Genomic DNA, 18,935 nt, shown 5'->3' on the forward strand with positions numbered 1-18,935 from the left:
TAGCATGGGTCTGGCATGGATTCACATGATCATGATAAAGAAAACACCAGTACAACATTACACGACAGGAGGTGGGCAAGTCTCAACAGAAGCAATTACTCCTACCTCAGGAACAGGCTCACCTTCAAGCAAACAGGTTGCGTAGCACTGCTTGGCCAACCCTGGACTCCTCTCTGAAATCCCGGTCGACGCTGTAGAATCTTGTGAAGGTGTGTGGAACTCCACGTAGCAGCCCTGTAGCGGTCCAGCAAAGGCACACCAGAAAGGAACACAGTCGTCGCAGCGATCTCCGGTGGAATGGGCTCCAAAGGCCGGGCAGTGGTCGATTTGCGACAGTGAGATACAGCCGGAGAGCCACCTTGAGATGGAAGCCTCGGACAAAGCCTTCCCACATGGTTCACAGGAAGAAAGTTCACAAACAGTTAAGAAATCTTCTGAAATCCTTAGTGCGTGCCATGTAGAACTTCTGAGCACGAGCAACATCCAGCGAGTGCAAAGTCCTCTCAGCCGGTGTAAGGTTTCGGGAAAAACAGGCAACACCAAGGGCTTGTTGAGGTGGAACTTTAACAGAACCTTTGGCATGAAGGAGGGGTGTGTGTCCGCAGCACCACCCTCGATTCGTGAAAAGTCAGATAAAGCCGTTTGCAGGATAGGGCCTGGATCTCAACCACCCTCCTGGCAGATTTGATGGCCACAAGGAAAGCCATTTTCATTGAGAGGAACTTGAGGTGCCTAAAGCATAGGCTCGAAGGGCCCCCCCTCATGAGCGTTGTCAGTACCTTGTTGAGTTCCCGGCCAGGGCAGGTACCTTGATAGGCGGGAACCATCGAAACAATCCTTTGAGGAACTCCTTGACTAGCCTGTGGGACCAAAGAGAAGATCATCCTGGAAAACTGCTGTAGCGGGAGATAGCCGCCAGATCCAACTTGGAGGCATGCTCCAGCCCCGCCTTTGCCAAGACAACAAGTACGGAAGAATCTGCAGGCTCCGTGACCCTCCGAAGATTGAACTTGTGCACCCAGCACCACGTAGCTAAATGCTTCCACCGTAGCACTGCTCTGGCCCTGGCAAGGACCTCTGCAGTCCGCCAGCAACTCATACACTCCGAACTCAAGGCTACAGGGGCCAAGGAACAAGTTACTTACCTGTAACTGTTGTTCTCCAGCATGGGTCTGGCATGGATTCACATGCGAACCCTCCCGCCTACCCCTCTGCGGCTCTTCACTTGGTCATACTGCCACTTCACGTGCTACCAAATCTGAAGATGGCTGCCAGAGGCGGGGCTTAGGGAGATGGCAGACATTGGCTGTGGTCAGTATGACGCAGAGATCAGTGATTGGTTACTACTACGAAAGACAGATCAGAAAAGAAACTGATACTGATTTTTTCTTTACTGAGGATTCCCAGCCTGACGGGGAATATTCACGAGCATGTGAATCCATGCCAGACCCATGCTGGAGAACAACAGTTCTTGTTCCTTCTCCAGCATGGGGTCTGGCATGGATTCACATACTCATGAATAAAAGAATACATAGAAGTACACACATGCACAATCACGGGAGGTGGCAAAGGCTCAACATTAAGCATTACATCCAAAACTCAACATTAAGCAATTCTTACCTCCTCACCAGGCTCACCTTAGGCGAACAGGTTGCGCAGCACTGCTTGGCCGACCCTGGACTCCCGATCGACGCAGTAGAATTTCGTGAAGGTGTGCGTCGACCTCCACGTAGCAGCCCTGCAGATGTCCAGCAAGAGCACACCAGATGGGAACGCCGTGGTAGCTGCGATCGCTCTGGTGAAACGGGCTCTCGGACGGCCAGGCAGCGGTCGGTTTGCCAACCGATGACAGTACATGATACAGCCGGAGAGCCATCTGGAAATGGAAGCCTTCGAGAGAGCCTTCCCCTGATTGACAGGTCCAAATTTCACAAAAAGTTGTGACGTCTTCCGAAAACTTTGTGCGGTCCACGTAGAACTTCAGCGCTCTAGCCACATCCAGCGAGTGCAAAGTCCTTTCAGCCGGCGACGAAGGCGACGGGAAGAAAACAGGTAACACCGAGGGTTTGTTGAGGTGAAAGTCCGACAGCACCTTGGGCATGAAGGAGGGGTGCGTCCTGAGCACTACCCTCGTGTCGTGAAAAGTCAAGTACGGGGGCTTGCAGGAAAGGGCCTGGATCTCTCCCACCCGTCGTGCGGAGGTGATGGCCACAAGAAACGCTGTTTTCCACGACAAGAACTTCAACGGAGCCGAGTGCAGAGGCTCGAACGGAGGTCCCATGAGCTTGGTCAGCACCACGTTGAGCTCCCACGCCGGGCCTTCACCGGCGGGAACGATCTGAACAGTCCCTTCATGAATTCTTTCACCAGACGATGAGACCACAAAGACGTCTGTCCCGTGGTTCTGGCGTATCAGGAGATCGCAGCAAGATGAATCTTGATGGAAGCGTGCGCCAGCCCAGCCTTGGCCAGCGTCAGCAGGTACGGCAGTACTTGAGGAGCCGTAATCCGTAGAGGGTTAATCTTCTGTGCGTGGCACCAGACAGAGAACCTCTTCCATTTGTGTCCGTAGCATTTAAGAGTTGAGGACGCCCTGGCCTTTGCAAGAACCTCTCTGCAGTCGACCAGTATGTCGTAACCTCCAAACTCTAACGCTGCAGGAGCAAGGCCTGCAAGTTCAGCGACTTCGGGTCGTGGTGGAGGATGGCGCCTCCTTCCCTGGAGAGAAGATCCGCGTCCACTGGCAGCTTGATTGGCGGGGACGCTGACAAGTCCAGAAGGTCCGGGAACCATATCTGCCTCGGCCACGCAGGTGCGACGAGGATCATCCTGCACTGTGACCTCTTGAGCTGGTTGATGAGCCGGATCAGCAGCGGCAATGGAGGGAACGCATATAGGAACAGGCCCTCCCAGGGGAACGAGAAAGCATCGCCCATGCTCCTCGGCTGGGGAAACCTGCCGGCGAACCTCCGGCACTTGGAGTTTGTCGTCGTGAACAGATCGATCTGGGGTGTGCCCCACCGTCAGAAGAGGCGGTCCACTAGATCCTGTCTTAGTTCCCACTCGTGGCACGAGCGCAGTTCCCTGCTGAGCGAGTCGGCGATGGTGTTTTTATCCCTGCCAGATGAAACGGCACCAGAAACATCCCTTGGGTGACGGCCCAATGCCACAGATCCTGAGCCTCCTTGGACAGGGCTGGGTATCTGGTACCGCCCTGCTTCCTGATGTAGAACATGGTGGTGGTGTTGTCGGTAAAGATCCTCACCACCTTGCCCTTGAGGGACGGAAGAAAGGACCTGAGGGCCCAAAACACTGCACGGAGTTCCATGACGTTGATATGGAGGGACTTCTCCGTCGGCAGCAAAAGGCCCCTCGCGTGCAGATTTTCGGTGTGCGCTCCCCACCCTTCCAGGGAGGCATCCGTGGTCACTGTCTTCTGGTGGTCTGGAAGTCCATGCCCGCCGTCAGATGCGCGAGGGTGCCCCACCACCGGATCGCTCGTCGGAAGCTCTCGTTGAGTGTGATCCTGTCCTCGAAGCTGCCTGTCGTCTGGATCCAGCGAGCGTCCAGGAACTCCTGTAACGGGCGCATCCGAAGCCTGCACAGGCTGATGAGATAAATGCAAGAAGACATCATTCCGAGGAGGGACTTGATGGACCTCACCCTGGCCGCGTCCGCAACCAGCATCCGCTGCACCTTGCACAAGATGGCCCTCGTCCTTTCCTTCGACGGAGAGGCCAGAAGCGCCACTGTCGAGCTTCGCTCCCAGAAACAGTGCGTCTTGAGCGGGCACCAGGTGGGACTTGGCGTAGTTTATGGAGAATCCCAGGTCCGTGAGTAGTTGGACAGTCCTCGCCGTGTGCTCCGCGGCAAGCTCCTTTGTCTTTGCTCGGATGAGCCAGTCGTCCAGGTAGGGGTAGACGTGGATCCCCCAACAGGCGCAGCTGCGCCGCCACCGGTGCGAGGCACTTGGTGAACACCCTGGGTGCCGACTTCAATCCGAAGGGAAGGGCTCTGAACTGGTAGTGACGCCCTTGGACCACGAATCTGAGAAACTTTGTGTCCCTTTAGGATGGGGATATGGAAGTAGGCATCCTCCAAATCAAACGACAGGAAAATCGCCCTCCTCCAGTTGACCCAGGACGTGCTGGAGGGTGACCATCCGGAACTTCTGCGCCTTGATGAATTTGTTCAGTCATCGTAGGTCCAGGATGGGACGCCATCCTCCAGTCTTCTTCACGAGGAAGTATCTTGAGTAAACTCCGGAGCCCCGAAGCCGCTTTGGGATGAACTCGATGGCGCCTTTCTTGAGCATCGCCTTTACCTCCAAGAGAAGTTGAAGGACGTGATGTTCCTTCCTGGCCACGGGGGGGACGCGCAGGCACTTTAGAAACTCTAGTGCGTGACCCTGGGCCAGGGCGTCCAGCACCCAACGGTCGGTGGAGATGGACTCCCACACGCTGACGAAGCTTGCCAGCCGGCATCCCACCGGGGTGCTTCAGTGGGGGCCCAACCCCACGGCCGGTTCAGTCCTGCTTCGACGAGGCTTTGCCGCCTTGTCCTCCTTGGCGACGACGGCGGGGTCCGCCCGACTTGCCTCGTCCCCTGTAGGCTTCCTGTGACGACGAACGGGCCGCTTGACGATCGGTGGAAAATCCGCCGCCGGAACCTTTGGAGGCACCCTGCTTGCCTCCGCCGCTCCGAAAGGGCGGCCGTCGTTGCTGGAGAACACCAAGAGCCCGGGCCGTCTCCGTGTCCGTCTTGATGGCTTGTAGGGAATCGTCCACTGTTTTCCCAAATAGGTTGCTCCCGTCGAACGGCATGTCCAAGACTCTGGTCTGCACGTCCTGACGGAAGTCAGTTGCCTTGAGCCATCCACGCCGTCTAAGGCACACGCCGTTGCCCAACTGGCGAAATCCAGTGTCAGCGATGTCCGTCGCTATCGTAATGGCGTGGTCCGACGCCACTTCTCCTTCCTGCAAGATCTCTAGGGCCTCCGCCCTCTTGTCTGGTAGGAAATCCAGCAAGGGGGCGATTCTGTACCACAACTCCCTGTCGTAGCGGGCTACGATAGCCAAGGCGTTAGCAGCCTTAATCGTAGTCGCTGCCGATGAGATGACTCTGCGTCCCATCGTGTCCAACTTCTTTCCCTCGCCGTCCGGCGGGGAGGTTGACAGAGGCCGAGCACCCCCTCCCCCCGCTTTCTTCCTAGCCGCCGCGGAGACGACCGAGTCCGGGGTCGGTACTTCTTCTCTTACCGATCCCTTCTTGCAGGCGTTGTGGATGGGTTCTTGAGGAGGGCAAGACCCTCGCCCCAGATATCGTCCAGTAGAGGTACAGCGAGGACCATCTTCCTCTTGGTCTCGCGCCGTTGATAAAGGAAACCTTCCTTCTCTTCCGGGCAGAGCTGGAAAAGCTCGGATGCCCTGGCGATCATGGCATGAAACGATCCAATCTCGTCGGGCGGGGAAGCTCGGGGAGGAGGTGACGGGAGATCCTCATCGTAAACCTCGTCGTCTGTGCCCGTCGCGGCCGTGTCAGTCCCCGTATCATCCCCACGGGTTGTGGACAGGGAGGAGGACTGAGCAGGGCGCGATGGTTGAAAAGGAGGTGGAGGATGAATCCTTCTCTGAGGAGGGCTCCCAGAAGGGCCTGGCTCCGGGTCCCCCGTCGGGAGAGGTTCCCCCGTTGGTGGTAACGGCACTCTCGTCCTCATCTCAGAGCATAAGGACTGTATAGCCAACAAAATGGCCGCCGAGTTGTCTTGCGACACTGGTTGAGGGGAGTCCGACGGCGGTCAGGAGCCCCGTCTGCACCCTTGACGTTCTAGTCTCCTACGTCGGGGTCCCTCCCGACGGGCTGGTCTTCTTCCACGCCAACGCCGTGGCTTAAGACTTCGATCAGCTCCTCAGAGGTTGAGGCCGAATCCACGACTACCTCCTGCCCCCCCCTTTTTCTTCTCCGTCGGAGGTTTCACGGGGGTCCTGTCGATGGGCATGAAAGAGGACTCCCTCCGCGGTGGCAGGGAGACCCTGGGCCCCGAGGTCGCCACCACTGGTGTAGCCTCCACAGGCTGAGCCAGGGCTGCCGCGACTGTCTCGATAGAGGCCTTGGCCGGATGGATTAAGGCTTTCACCACCTTAAGTGCACTCACTGCATTCTCCTTTTGGGGGGGGGGGGGGTCCACCGCCTCGCTCCCCCTCCGATGGGGCCTTCGAGCTCGACCGGGGTCTCTCCAGGAGCTTCACCGGGTGTTCGGCCTTCCTCTTACCCGAGCCAGAGCGTTGGCTCGTGGTTGATGGCGTCGGGGAGGATGCGCCCTGCCTGGTGCCCGTAGAGCCTGACCGTTCGGCACTACTGGTGCCAGCGGACTCGCGGTGCTTGGCCTTCTGTTGGACCCCCGTCGCCGGGGCGCCCTCAAAGATCTTAGAAGACCGCTCGGACTTCTCGCCTATCGGGCTCTTCCCTTCCAGCCAGTTGGGAGACGCAGATGGCGGTCCTTCATGGTCCACTCCGACATATTGCCGCAAAACGCACACTCCTTCTCCACGTGCGTCTTGTCCTCATGCAGGCAGTAGAGGCAAAGGGAGTGTTCGTACTCCTTAAAGACATTCTGAAGCTGGCATCCAGGGCAGACCCTGAACAGCTTTCTGGGCGTCGAGCTTCCCTTCTCCTGGGCCATGATCGAGATGGGCCTGAGAAACTTCTGGAGTCCTCCAAAAGCGTGGCTCGACGAAATCTTCACCCTTGAGGGGCGTAGAAGAATCCGACATGGGTCCCCGTTGATTGGATAAAGAAACGGTGGAGCTTGAGGCTCTTTTGACCGAAAGAAAATTTTCCTAGGAAAAAACGCGAGAAAAGCACTAAAGCTCGAGAGCAATAGCACGAGGATCCCAACACTTGACCGTGCGGTAAAAATTTGACGATGGCTGCCAGAGGCGGGGCTTAGGGAGATGGCAGTCATTGGCTGTGGTCAGTATGACGCAGAGATCAGTGATTGGTTACTACTACGAAAGACAGATCAGAAACGAAACTGATACTGATACTGATTTTTTTACCGAGGATTCCCAGCCTGACAGGGAATATTCATGAGCATGTGAATCCATGCCAGACCCCATGCTGGAGAAGCCCTCGAATTCAGCGACCCTGGGTTGTGATGCAGGATTGCGCCTCTGGTGAGCAGATCCACGACCACTGGCAGCTTGACCGGAGGTGACGTTGACAGGCTGAGACGGTCTGGGTACCAAATCTACTGAATTTCTGACATTTGGAATTAGTCTGCGTCATAAACAGATCGATCTGGTGTCCGCCCCACTTGGGAAAGGTAGTCCACGAAGTTCCCATTCATGGCAGGAGCGCAGCTCCCTGCTGCAGGAGTCCACGATGGTGTTCAACTCCTGCCAGGTGAAAGGAAATGGAGTCCTAGGCCTATCTGGAGAGCGCTGGGGACAGAGTGCCCCCTGCTTCCTGATGTTGAACATGGTGGTGGTGTTCATGAAGATAGTCACCACTTTGCCCTTCAGAGATGGAAGAAATGACTTCAGGCCCAGAACACTACCCAGAGCTCCAGGATATTGATGTGGAGATCCCTCTCCTCTGCCTGCCACAGGCCTCTTGTGTGCAGACGTCTGTGGGCTCGTCAGCCTTTCAGGGAAGCCTCCATGGTGACCGTCTCCTGGTACAGGGGCTCTGGAACCCTGTGCCCCCAGGCGACAGAATGACTGCTCCACCAATGTATCGCTCGACGAAACTCGTCAAGCAGGATCTTGTCCTCGAAGCTTTGGGACACCTGAACCCAGCGAGCATCCAAGAAACTCCTGAAAAGGTTGCATCCGTAACATGCAGTCTGATAAGGTAGATGCAAAACGACATGCCGAGAAGCGCATTGATCTGCAACGTGGCAGTCTTCAGTGACAACAGTTGTCGCACTTTCCAAAGAATGGCTGCAACCCTATCGCCCGAGGGCGAGGCTAAGCAGGAGACTGTATTGAGATTGGCTCCTAGGAACAGCACATTCCCAGATGGAGTCAAGCAGGACTTCGGATAATTGATGGGAGAATCCCAGATTGGTCAGCAGCTGGTCAATCCCATGTGTCCAACGACCAACTCTCGTAAATTGGCCCGAATCAGTCGTCCAGGGAAGGGTATATGTTTATTGCCCATAGATGCATATGGGCCAGGCAATTTCAGGCCGAAGGGGGGGGCCTTGAACTGGTAGTGCCGGCCCTGCATTACGAAGCGCAGGAACTTTGGTGCTTCTTGTGAATGGGACGTGGAAGTAGACGTCCTCCAGGTCCAGCAACATAAGTCTCCTTCCTCCAGTTGGCCAAGCACGTGCTGCAAGTTAACCATCCTGAATTTGAGACGTCGCAGGTCTAGAATGGGCCGCCAGCCCCTTTTTTTCTTTGACTAAAGTTTCTGGCATAGACGGAACCCCCGAGTAGTCTTTGAACCAGCTCTTATCGAACCTTTTCATAGCATTGCCTGTACCTCCAAGAGTTGAGGGTGTGCTGCTCCTGCCGGGCCATCAGGGGGATATTTGTGCTGAGACTCCAGGGTGTGGGCAAAAGCATCTAGCACTCATCTGTCAGTGGCGATCTCAATCGCTGACTAATCCAGTCAGCCGGCCTCCACCAGGGTGCATGGGTGGGGGCCCAACGTCTTGGTCAGTTCAGTCCTGCTTCGGGGTCAGCGTCCGACAGCACCTCCACTGTAGGCCTCCTGGGTCATGGACCTGGAGGGCTGGCAGTACGACAAGGAGAACTCGTCAACCTCCCTGACTTTCCTCCAGAGGCACAAAAAAGCGGTGTTGCAGGAGACTGCCCAGGGCACGGGCCATCTCTGTATCCGCCTTTCGGGCCTACAAGGACTCAGACGGCCTTCTCAAAGAGGTTATCCAGTACCCTTGCCTGGAACTCATGGCCTTCAGCCAGCCTTGACGACGGAGGAAGACTGTTCCCCATCTGCTGGAGCCCTGTGTCGGTGAGGTCCCAGCGCAACTGATGGCGTGGTCTGAAGCCACCTCACTCCTGGAAGAGAGCGATCTCCATCCTTTTGTTGTCTGGAACTACAGAATAAAGCCCAGCATTCGCCATTGTACCTGGCCAGGATCGCCAGTATGTTGTCCGCCTTGGTCGATGCCGGGGTGTAAACCTTCCCCCCCATGGTGTCACCTTCTCCTTGTTGTCCGTAGTGACGGAGCATGAGGAAGGGTTAGATCTGTTCCTCACGGTTGCTGACAGCACAGACTTGACACCTTAGGCACCTGGTGTGGACTCCGGCACCCAATACTCTTTCTCCAGTCTTATTCCTCTTGGCTGGGGCCGTGCAGGGATTCTTCAAGAGGGCCAGGACCCCCTCCTGTAAGTCATCCAGGAGGCGGTACTGCCATGGTGGTCTTCCTCTTGGCATTGCGTCTCTGGTACAGGAAACCCTCCTGGGTTTCTTGGGTGTAAGCTGAAAATGCTTTGACGACCATAGAATAAACCATCCCCCTCCCCACCCCTTCACACGGTGGGGGATGCCCTCTGCTGCGGAGATCCGCCCGTCGTGACAATAGAGTATATCGTCAGCTGTGTTATTTCCTGCGTCTACCGTGGAGGGCACCCGACGCAGATGTGGAGGCCAATACAGCGGCGTCTTATGGCGCTTCCTCTTTTTTAGCCAGTGGCTGATCAGGGGCCGCAGGTATTGGGGCCTGCGGTTTCCTTTTCTAGATTTCTGACTGTGTAGGGTCGATAAGATGTCCAGGGATACATCTCTTGGCTGAGCTGGCGTGGTTAGAACACTAGGTCCTGTGCAGTCATCCTCCACACCCTCGTTGGTAAGTGCCGGATTCCTCGTCCGTGGACAAAACGTCATGCTCTTCTCCCACTCTTCCAACTCCCCCCACCCCTCCCTTTTGGCAACCAGTGAGGTGGGGCTCAGACAGCATCCTCTTCTCCGGCATAAAAGCAGGTTTTGCCACTGCCCCCACTGAGACCTCCCGCCTCAGAGGCAGGGACAGCCAGGGTGCAATAGGTGTTACCTTCATGGGGTCAGCCCCTATGGCCTTCGAGAGCCGCTGTCACCAATAGTAGACAAAGATGCATCCGGCACCGCCTGGGCCTTCTAATCAAGTCAGCCGCCTTTTCCTCCGTCCTATTCTTCTCTGGCTTCTCCCGCAGCTTGGACGATTTCCTTTCAGGAGGAGCTTGATCACTGGCTGGCGATGGAGGCGGGTGTGACGCTGATCACACCCTGCCCATCGCAGGACCCATTTGCGTTGCGACCCTGACAGAATTAGACTTGCAGTGCTTGGCCTAGTCTAGGGTCCCCATGGATGGGTCGACCTCAAAGGACTTAAAACCCGCTCCTCGGGCTGGCCAGTCCTGGGTGAGGCATTACCCTGCTAGGGTCACGGGGCAGAGGCCTTGGCGTTTAGCCAAGCTGCCAGTCTACTGTGTCAATACACTTTTCTTGGTTATGCCGAGGCAGATCTCACGCTTTGTGATCTGGATGAAGACAGTTGAGGGACTGTTGGCATTTGTCCCCCACAAACACGTTCCATAGTCTGCATCCGGTGCAGAGCTTCAAAAAGGGATCTTCCTTCTCTGACACGGCCATAGGCACGGAGTGGCCAGATGGCCTTCTGCAAATTTCGAAGAAACCTCTGACGATCCGGCGAGAGGGGCACACAGGCTCTGACAAAAATAGAAACTGCCGATAAAAAGCTCATGGAGCTAAACGAGGACTCACTTGAATGTGCGGTAAAAATCTGAAGGTGGCTGCCAGAGGAGGGGCTTAGGGAGAGGATGGTCATTGGCTGGGGGCAGTATGACCCAGAGTACAGTGATTGGTTTAGAGGGAAAATACAATTTGTAAGTGAAACTGTTTCCAGAGGACTACCGGACTGACGTGGAATATTCAGGAGCATGTGAATCCATGCCAGAACCCATGCTGGAGAATACACTTGTATAGAATGATCTATCCAGCAATCCAGAGAAGTTAGATACGTGGGAGACAACCCTCACATTAGTGGAAGGCAAGAGCCATAGCAATGAGATCACATTACTGGTCCAAGGGAGTGAAGTGATGCTCCATAGAACACCAAGACTGTATATGGGAGGGATCTGGAGGCAGGACAGCAGCAGAGGTCTGGATGTGCACGATGTACAAAGAAGCAAGCAGCGCCACAGTTCTCTCCAACAACTTCTGTTCCAGAATGAAGGCAAAAGATCCAGATGGTAAATATTGGGTGCACGCAGAGGACTCAGCTGCCTGGTAGATCTCAGGTAGGAAGAGCCCTAGACAGGATTCCCTGGACAAGGAGAAGCAAATCTGTACTGTAAGAAATTAAAATCAGCAACACAAGCTTAAAGGGTGAATAGGTCTTTGTACAGCATCTTCTCCAACTACTTTGACGGTTGCAGGAATGGGTTCCCCTAGACTGTTGGACACCCCAGCCGTCCAATTACCATCTATGCAACTTGCAAGGTTTTGGCCGAAAGATCCCACTTTTGCAGGCACACCGGTATGTGGCTTCCATCAACACTTTGTAGGCGCTGGCAAGAACATGCATATGCAAAAACAGCCACAAAGAACAGCCGCAATGGAATGGTTAAGTTGCAGAACTTTAAAACTTTTAATGCTGTTCAAGCTGCCTACAAATACAGCAAAGGGACTATGCTGGTGTCACCAGTCTCCATGGAACGGGGGGGGTGGATAAGTAAATACAAAAAAGGTCAAGGGGTATTGGGAGGGCTGCTGGGTGAGACGTCAGTAGGTTTCCCAGTGGCCAGTCAGGATCCCAAATAGCCATCAAATGAATGAAATGACAGCAAAAGGAGGGTACAAAAATAACAAAGGCCATGCAGGGCAATAGATGTACCGCTGGTTTGATAAACTGGCTTAACACCACCAAAAAGGCACAGTAGGGACTAAAGCAGGGCACAGCACTAACAGAGGGCCAAGGTGTGGACTGAGGTGCGTCAGACTGTGGGATTGCTCATCAGTGGAGGAAAACATCCACCCACAAGGAATGCATCCATCACCCACAAACCCCTTGCAAACTCACAAGAACACCCCAATCGCCCCTTTGTCACAAATCATCTAAAAGCAAAAGAAATGTGTAGTAGAGTATGTTCCTTACCAGTGCCAATGCTTATGACAGTGCCCATGTCCTCAATTGAGCTCCTCATGATGATGGCTGCAAGGATCTTTCTGCCAAGGAGGCTGTGCTGGACACGTGCAGTTAGAGAGTTGAAAACCTGGTGGCTGAGCATTGCTATCTGATCATGAAATGTGCTGCCAGACACCGGAAGTTGCTAAAAAAAAACAGAAAAAGCATTGCCCTCAGTGTGCGCTTACCTATAACATCAGATACTGCAATTTTCAACAGTGCATATTTAGTTGCCTGCGAGGACATCAGCATTTACAAAAAGGCATGCATGCTTTCATGACATTCATATACTGTTAGGCAAAGTTTGAATGCAGTACCCTCTGGGAACACTACAAAACACTGACTACAGGTATAGGCAAACTACACAGTTTTGGTAGCGTGTTGAGCAGACAGGCTCATCTCAAGAGGGGAAATGTGAGCTGTAGTGGAGTTAAAGATAGTTACAGGTATTCAAATAAACGTACACTCAAGGTTTCTTGCATAAACTGTTTATCAGTCAGTTATAAAGCCTTATTCTGAAGGGAGCACTAAAATAGTAACACAAATGCACTTCAATATTGTACACTTTGAGTTTCTGAATCAGACAAGGCCCTTTTGGGATGGCCCACAGACAACCTACACCCACAGGTAACTTCAGTAACAAGGGTGCTGGGGACATTAATACCTTACTGTTGGCATTCAGAAATTAAAAGTTGCTAAAATGCAAAGGTTTTTAAAACACAAGAGACCACAAATATTCATAAGCAGTGCTGATACTTTTAGAGTTCACTAGAAGAGTCATTCAATAGGCTAAGCCAAAGTCAACAGGCAAAAAGTCTTGGATAGGATAAAGCACTTCTGGTAAGTAATGGAAAAGTCTTTGCACAAGTTCTTAGGGGTCTTTGATAAAAAGAAGAATCAAATGTAGGGGCACAAGTTACAAGCACTTCCACAGTAAGAGTTAAGTTCTTAGACTTGTTTTAGAGTACCTTGGTAAAGAAGAAAAGATGCAGCTGAAGACTTCTTCCTGTGCAGCTCTTGCAGGTGTCACTGTTCTTGGGCCTCAGTCATGGGGTCAAGAGGGAGGATGTCCGGGGACTCCTGCACTGTACTGGCATTGTCAAAGCTGGCAACCAGCAAACTTTACTTTCAGTTGCTGTTCGCATTTCATCTCCTTGCGGTACAGCAAATGGCAGTAAGCGTGGTTCCTGGCCGTCAAGGTGGACTGGAGGTCCCGCACTTGACAGAGGGAGGAAGAGGGGGGGGCGGGAGGGTGAGGTTGGGTCAGTCCTGCTTCGTGGGAGTCCAGAGGATCTTCCAAAAGCTTAAGGCCACCTTACAAGCAACGCACACAATCTGGTGTCCCTCTCCCTGGCTCTACGGTTTCCTGCAGCAACTGAGGAAAATTCAACCAGCTACGAGATGGGTGTCCAGGTGGCTTACGTGGAAGTTGATTGGTCCCACCAACTCAATGGGAGAAGTCGTCCTTGCAGGGGCTTCTGTCGATGCGAACTTGGCGATTTGGACCTGCAGCAGGGCTTCACCGGGCAAACCCAACGGTCCAGGAGTGGCAGCAGCCGTCCTCTTCAAGCTCTTCTTCGGTTCCTTCGTCTAGTGGTCGACTCTGCCTTCCAAGCCAAGAGACCCACCTTTTATTCACATCTCTCCCATTATTCCAGCCTAGCTGTCACTCACCCAGCCGGGTGGCTGTCTTTGACGGACAGTCAGCCAGCCAATCACCACAGAGTGCATTTGGGTCTCCTAGGAGACTAAGCACAGGGAGTTTCAGGCACCTCCCTCCCTTCCTGCCTACCCCAGACAGCCAGAGGCGGGTTCCACTCCTGAAGCCCGCCAAAGGCGAATGAACAAAGACCAAACCTGGTTTGGTGCACAGAGAAACTCTAGAAGGACCTTTCCATAAAGAAATGGCGATAAAAACAAAGACCGGGGGGACCATTTTAACAAGGATGGCTGGACGCCATTTTGAAAAAGATGGCTCCCGCGGTTAATGTTACCGGGTCCGCGAATGGTCGCAGTAAATACTAACCTTGGTAGTTCAAAACGAAACCACTGCCAAGGGGAACAAAAAATGTTACATTAGCATTTAGACAGAGGGGATACTAACCCCTCCAGCACTCTATTATAAGATAGCATTGTATTTGCTAGAACCAGCACACCCCAAATAAAGCCAATTTTACTTTACTGCTCTGGGAAACAATAGTTTATCCCAGAGAAGGTATCTAAACCTTGGGAAATCTAAGACTTACCTGTGCCAATGCACTGAGGGTGCTGTGTGACAATTGTAAAAGATGCCTATGGAGTTTGTCAGACTCCATAACCAAAAGAAACAGGTACAATTCACACAAAAATACAAGAGTGGGGAAAAGGGTCACTCTGCAGGTTAAAAAAAATCAAGTCCTCAAAATCCAGCAAAATAGCTGGGGGTCTCCAAGGTGGAGGGAATTAGCACATTTTTGAGAATTCTCCCAACATCCAACTTGAGCTACATTAGTGTCTGGCCTCCGCCTGTACCGGTTTACATGCCATACGGAGACAGCTGTCCATCACCACACCTGGATGCAGTAGCCTCCACTTGGCTCCTGGCTTGCGGGATAGTTGATCCAGCTGTGTGCCAGGGAAGCCTGGTTTGTCACCTATACAACATTGGTGTGCAATGGATTTTATCAGGCTGGCGGCAGCACCAGTTGGATAGCATTACATGACAAGTTTGAGGTCCACATTTACCATCCATTGCTTATCCAAATTTGATCCCCTTATGGTTTTGGAGAAGACAAACCCAAATTAATTTTGGCCTTGGCTTTGCATTTCCCTGAAAGATGTGCATAAGGTGTAAAGCATACTTTTTTTAAAATAAAAAAATAGATACTGGTGGCTTGAAGATCGAAATATTTAATAAAATGGCCATCTCATGCATGGAGCTGTTATTTTGTGGTTGATTTTTGCAAATATGTAAAATGTTGCACTTCTAGTCAACTGCTAGGCCCTTAGTTTGTATTTTACTTTTGCTGTCACTTGGGTGTCCCGTTTTTGAAAAAACTACATGTATGATTTTTTCATTATTCCAAGTCATTTATGTTATATGACCTGTATGTGACAAAATTACATAACAAAATAACAGGTTTCATATTGATTAGGTATGGGGAGTTTACCCAAGGTCTACCAGCAGGTGAGAAACTTTCCGTTGGTATACAGGCCCCAGCTCTACTACCTAAAAGTAGTAGAAGGTTTATCTTATGAGAATGTGATCTGTAGGTAAGTACAATCACTCAGTAAATACATAGACACAAAGAAACACTGAGTTATAGTAAACTATACATGTATTTGATATACACAAGGCAAGTATTCAGGCAAGTACAACTATTTAGGCTAACCAACACATAGAAAACATAAGCAACACTACAATAGTAGTGGAATGCACCACTTATGAACAGTTCAATGATCAACCAACTAGTCACTCAGACATGTTCTACTGTAAGGACTATTCAGCAATACACTTTTCAATGATTCCAATACTTTAGCAATCCATTCCCTAACTGAGTTCTAAGTAAGTTGAAGAGGGGTGCAAATTCATGCGCAGCAGCAGAAAAGGCAAAGTTCCATGGGATGCTTTAATTACTTTAAAGTAGGATGTTTAAGTGGAATAAAAGTCATTAGGGACCTTGGACAGTACTCCATGTAGGTGCACACGCTTTAGGCCTGGGCAATGGGTATGGGTTAACACCCTAACTCTGGCTACGCCACTCCAGTAACAAATTGGCTTGAGTTAAGTACCATCTTGAGACCCACAGTAGCTTAAGAGTATTGATGATGCAGATGGATCCCCTCCTATGCAGGAGCAGAGGACCCCGGTCTCCTGCTGCTTGGTCGCAGTGACCAAGAAGGGACTTTGGAAGGGATGTCGGAGCAGTCAATAGAGGACCCTCAGCAAGGAAATACTAAAACATCGGTCTCCGTTTTTGGTGCTTTTTTTTACAAGCTCCAGAGAACCGTTACTGCCCGGTTCATCCGCATGGATTCTGCAGTCCTGCACTCTGGTGAGAGAAAGTCCAACTGGAGCTGACCAAAGTTCTGGAAGAACTAGTTCACATGAAGGCAATGCACTGCAATTGGGTTGGCTGTCCTTTGGTATTGGCAGTTTACCGCCCTGGAAAAAAAATAAGCGTCAGGGGATCGCTCATTCTGTAGGTCATCTTACAGCTAATTGTCCCAGCAGGACAACAGGAAGGAGAGTCCTCTTCAGAGCTCCTTTGCCGATTTCAAAACTGTTTCAGGAGAGCAGTGGTTTCTTCATGGCTACTGGAAGGGTCCCTGCTGGCGACTGGTTGTCTTCTGCGTCGGATCTTCTGTTCCAGTGAACAACTTGCCTTCTGCCCTAGGAAACTCACATTAGGATTTTCCATTCATTGGCAAACTCCCCTGCAGGGGGAGGCTGTCCAATCAGGAAAGCCCACACCCCTACACACCCACTCCCCTTCCCAGTGGGAACTGGTTCCATTCAGGCGCATCAGCAGACAAAGGGGTGTGGTTTAAGGCTCCTCCTCTGCTTCCTGTCCAGACACACTGGAGCCTTGCGGGCTACACAAAGGGTTCCTGCCGAAGACATAACTCACATCAAGACGTACCCCTCAGGATGGCAGCAGAAGGCTGCCAAAGAACAACCACACAAAACATGGCAAAAAAGAAAGGTGCATAGGAACATGGGTGACCCTCTTGTGCATAACCGCAGCTGTGAATACAGCCTGCGGTGGAAAATTGCATAGATGTCTGTAGAACACATCCACCAGTCATAACTATAGGGTTGTTACTGTAACCAAAAAGTTTCAATAGCAGAGAAGGGGATACTAGGTATCCCCACAGCACTCCACATAGGGTGGGGTATGCTGATCTCGCAAACGTAAAAGTTGGGAAGGATAAAAGTATTTCCTTAACAGTACTTTAAGAGGAAAAAAAGAAGCCCAAAGGGCCCTCCGCAACACTGCACATAGGGTACTGTGTGCTGCAAAAGTGAAACCGATACCTTTGAAAGATGGAGGAAAGCAAGACTACATAAAGTAAGGTAAACAGAAGGAACACGTTACTTGTAACGTGTTCTCCAGCATGTGTCTGACATGGATTCACATGCTCATGAATGAACAGTTCCAGTTCAGTTTCTAAACCGTCTCTCCCATAAACCAGTCACTGAGTTCTGGTCCATACTGGCCTTAGCCAATGACTGCCCTCGACCTAAGCCCCTCTGGCAGCCATCTTCAGATTTGGTAGCACAAAAGTGGCAGTAGGACCAACAGAAGAGTTGCAGGCAGGAGGATTTGCATGTTAATCCATGCCAGACCCATGCTAGGGAACAGTTACAGGTAATTAACTTGTTCCTTCACCAGCATGGGGTCTGGCATAGAGATTCACATGCTCATGATAAATGAATCCATAGCAGTACACACATGTGCAACCACGGGAGGTGGCAAGGCTCACCAGAAGCAATCTCTTACCTCCTCACTAGGCTCACCTTCAAGCGAACAGGTTGCGCAGCACTGCTTGGCCGACTCAGGACTCCTCCCTGGAATCCTGGTCGACGCAGTAGAATCTCGTGGTGGAATGGGCTCGGACGGCCAGGCAGCAGTCGGCCAACCGGTGACAGTGGGTTATACAGCAGGAGAGCCAACTGGAAAGGGAAGCCTTGGACAGGGCCTTCCCATGGTTCACAGGACCAAAGTTCACAAAAAGCTGAGAAGTTTTCAGGAAACTTCGTGCGGGCTACAAAACTTCTGTGCTCTAGCCACATCCAGCGAGTGCAAAGTCCTTTCAGCTGGCGACAAAGGAGTTGGAAAAAACAGGCAACACCAAGGGCTTTGTTAAATGAGTCCGACGGCACTTTGGGCATGAAAGAGGGGTGCATCCGCAGAACCACCCTTGTCTCATGGAAAGTCAAGTAAGGTAGTTTACAGGAGATTATCTGGCTCTCACCCACTCTTCATGCAAAGGTGATGGTCACGAGAAAAGCTGTTCCCCACAACAAACTTAAGTGGACCTGAATGCATAGGCTCGAACGGGGGTCCCATGAGCCTAGTAAGTACCACATTGAGCTCCCACGCCGAGAGCCTTCTCCGGTGGGAACGAGCGAAATAGTCCCTTGATGAATTTCTTGACCAACCGGTGCGACCACAAGGACCTAGCCAACAACAGCAAATATCGAAGTACCCGAGGAGCCGTGACCCCCAAAGGGTCGATCTACTGGGAACGGCACCAAATAGCAAATCTCTTCCACTTGAGTCTGGAGCATTTCAAAGTAGACCATGCTCACCAAGGCTAAACTTCATTGCAGTCTGCTGAGAGCTCGTAGCCACCGAAATCAAGCACTGCAGGAGCCAGGCCTTCAGGTTCAGAGACCCTGTATCATGGTGAAGCACGGCGCCTCCTTCCCTGGAGAGAAGATCCGCGACCATTGGCAGCTTCACTGGTGGAGATGCCGACATGCTGAGACGATACGGGTACCAGGTCTGCCTTGGTCACGCCGGTGCGATGAGGATCATCCGGCACCAGCATTGTCTGACTTGACCGATGACTCGCAGTAACTGAGGGGAACGCATACAGAAAGGCCGTCCCAGGGGAATGAGAATGTGTCCACCCATGCTCCCCTGCGGGGGGAACCTGCTGGCAAACCTCCGGCACTTTGTGTTCGTTGCTGTCGCTGTCTGGGGATCGACCCATTTTAGGAAAAGGTTCTCCACTAGGTCCTGCCAAAGTTCCCACTCGTGGCAAGAGCGAAGCTCCCTGCTCAGAG

At 52.3% G+C, this 18,935-nt stretch overlaps 1 protein-coding gene across 2 annotated transcripts in view; it reads right to left on the reverse strand.

Annotated features, from left to right (window-relative positions):
- ADAR (adenosine deaminase RNA specific) overlaps positions 1 to 18,935 on the reverse strand; it is a 338,180-nt gene that overhangs the window by 166,561 nt on the left and 152,684 nt on the right. For both annotated transcript variants that reach the window (XM_069652057.1, XM_069652051.1), the window contains exon 8: positions 12,131 to 12,305. In XM_069652057.1, coding sequence (XP_069508158.1) covers positions 12,131 to 12,305 — 175 coding nt within the window. The remainder of the gene's footprint in view (positions 1 to 12,130; positions 12,306 to 18,935) is intronic.

This window comes from Ambystoma mexicanum, chromosome 1p, assembly GCF_040938575.1.
Source record: "Ambystoma mexicanum isolate Mex_15411 chromosome 1p, UKY_AmexF1_1, whole genome shotgun sequence".
NCBI lineage: Eukaryota > Metazoa > Chordata > Amphibia > Caudata > Ambystomatidae > Ambystoma > Ambystoma mexicanum.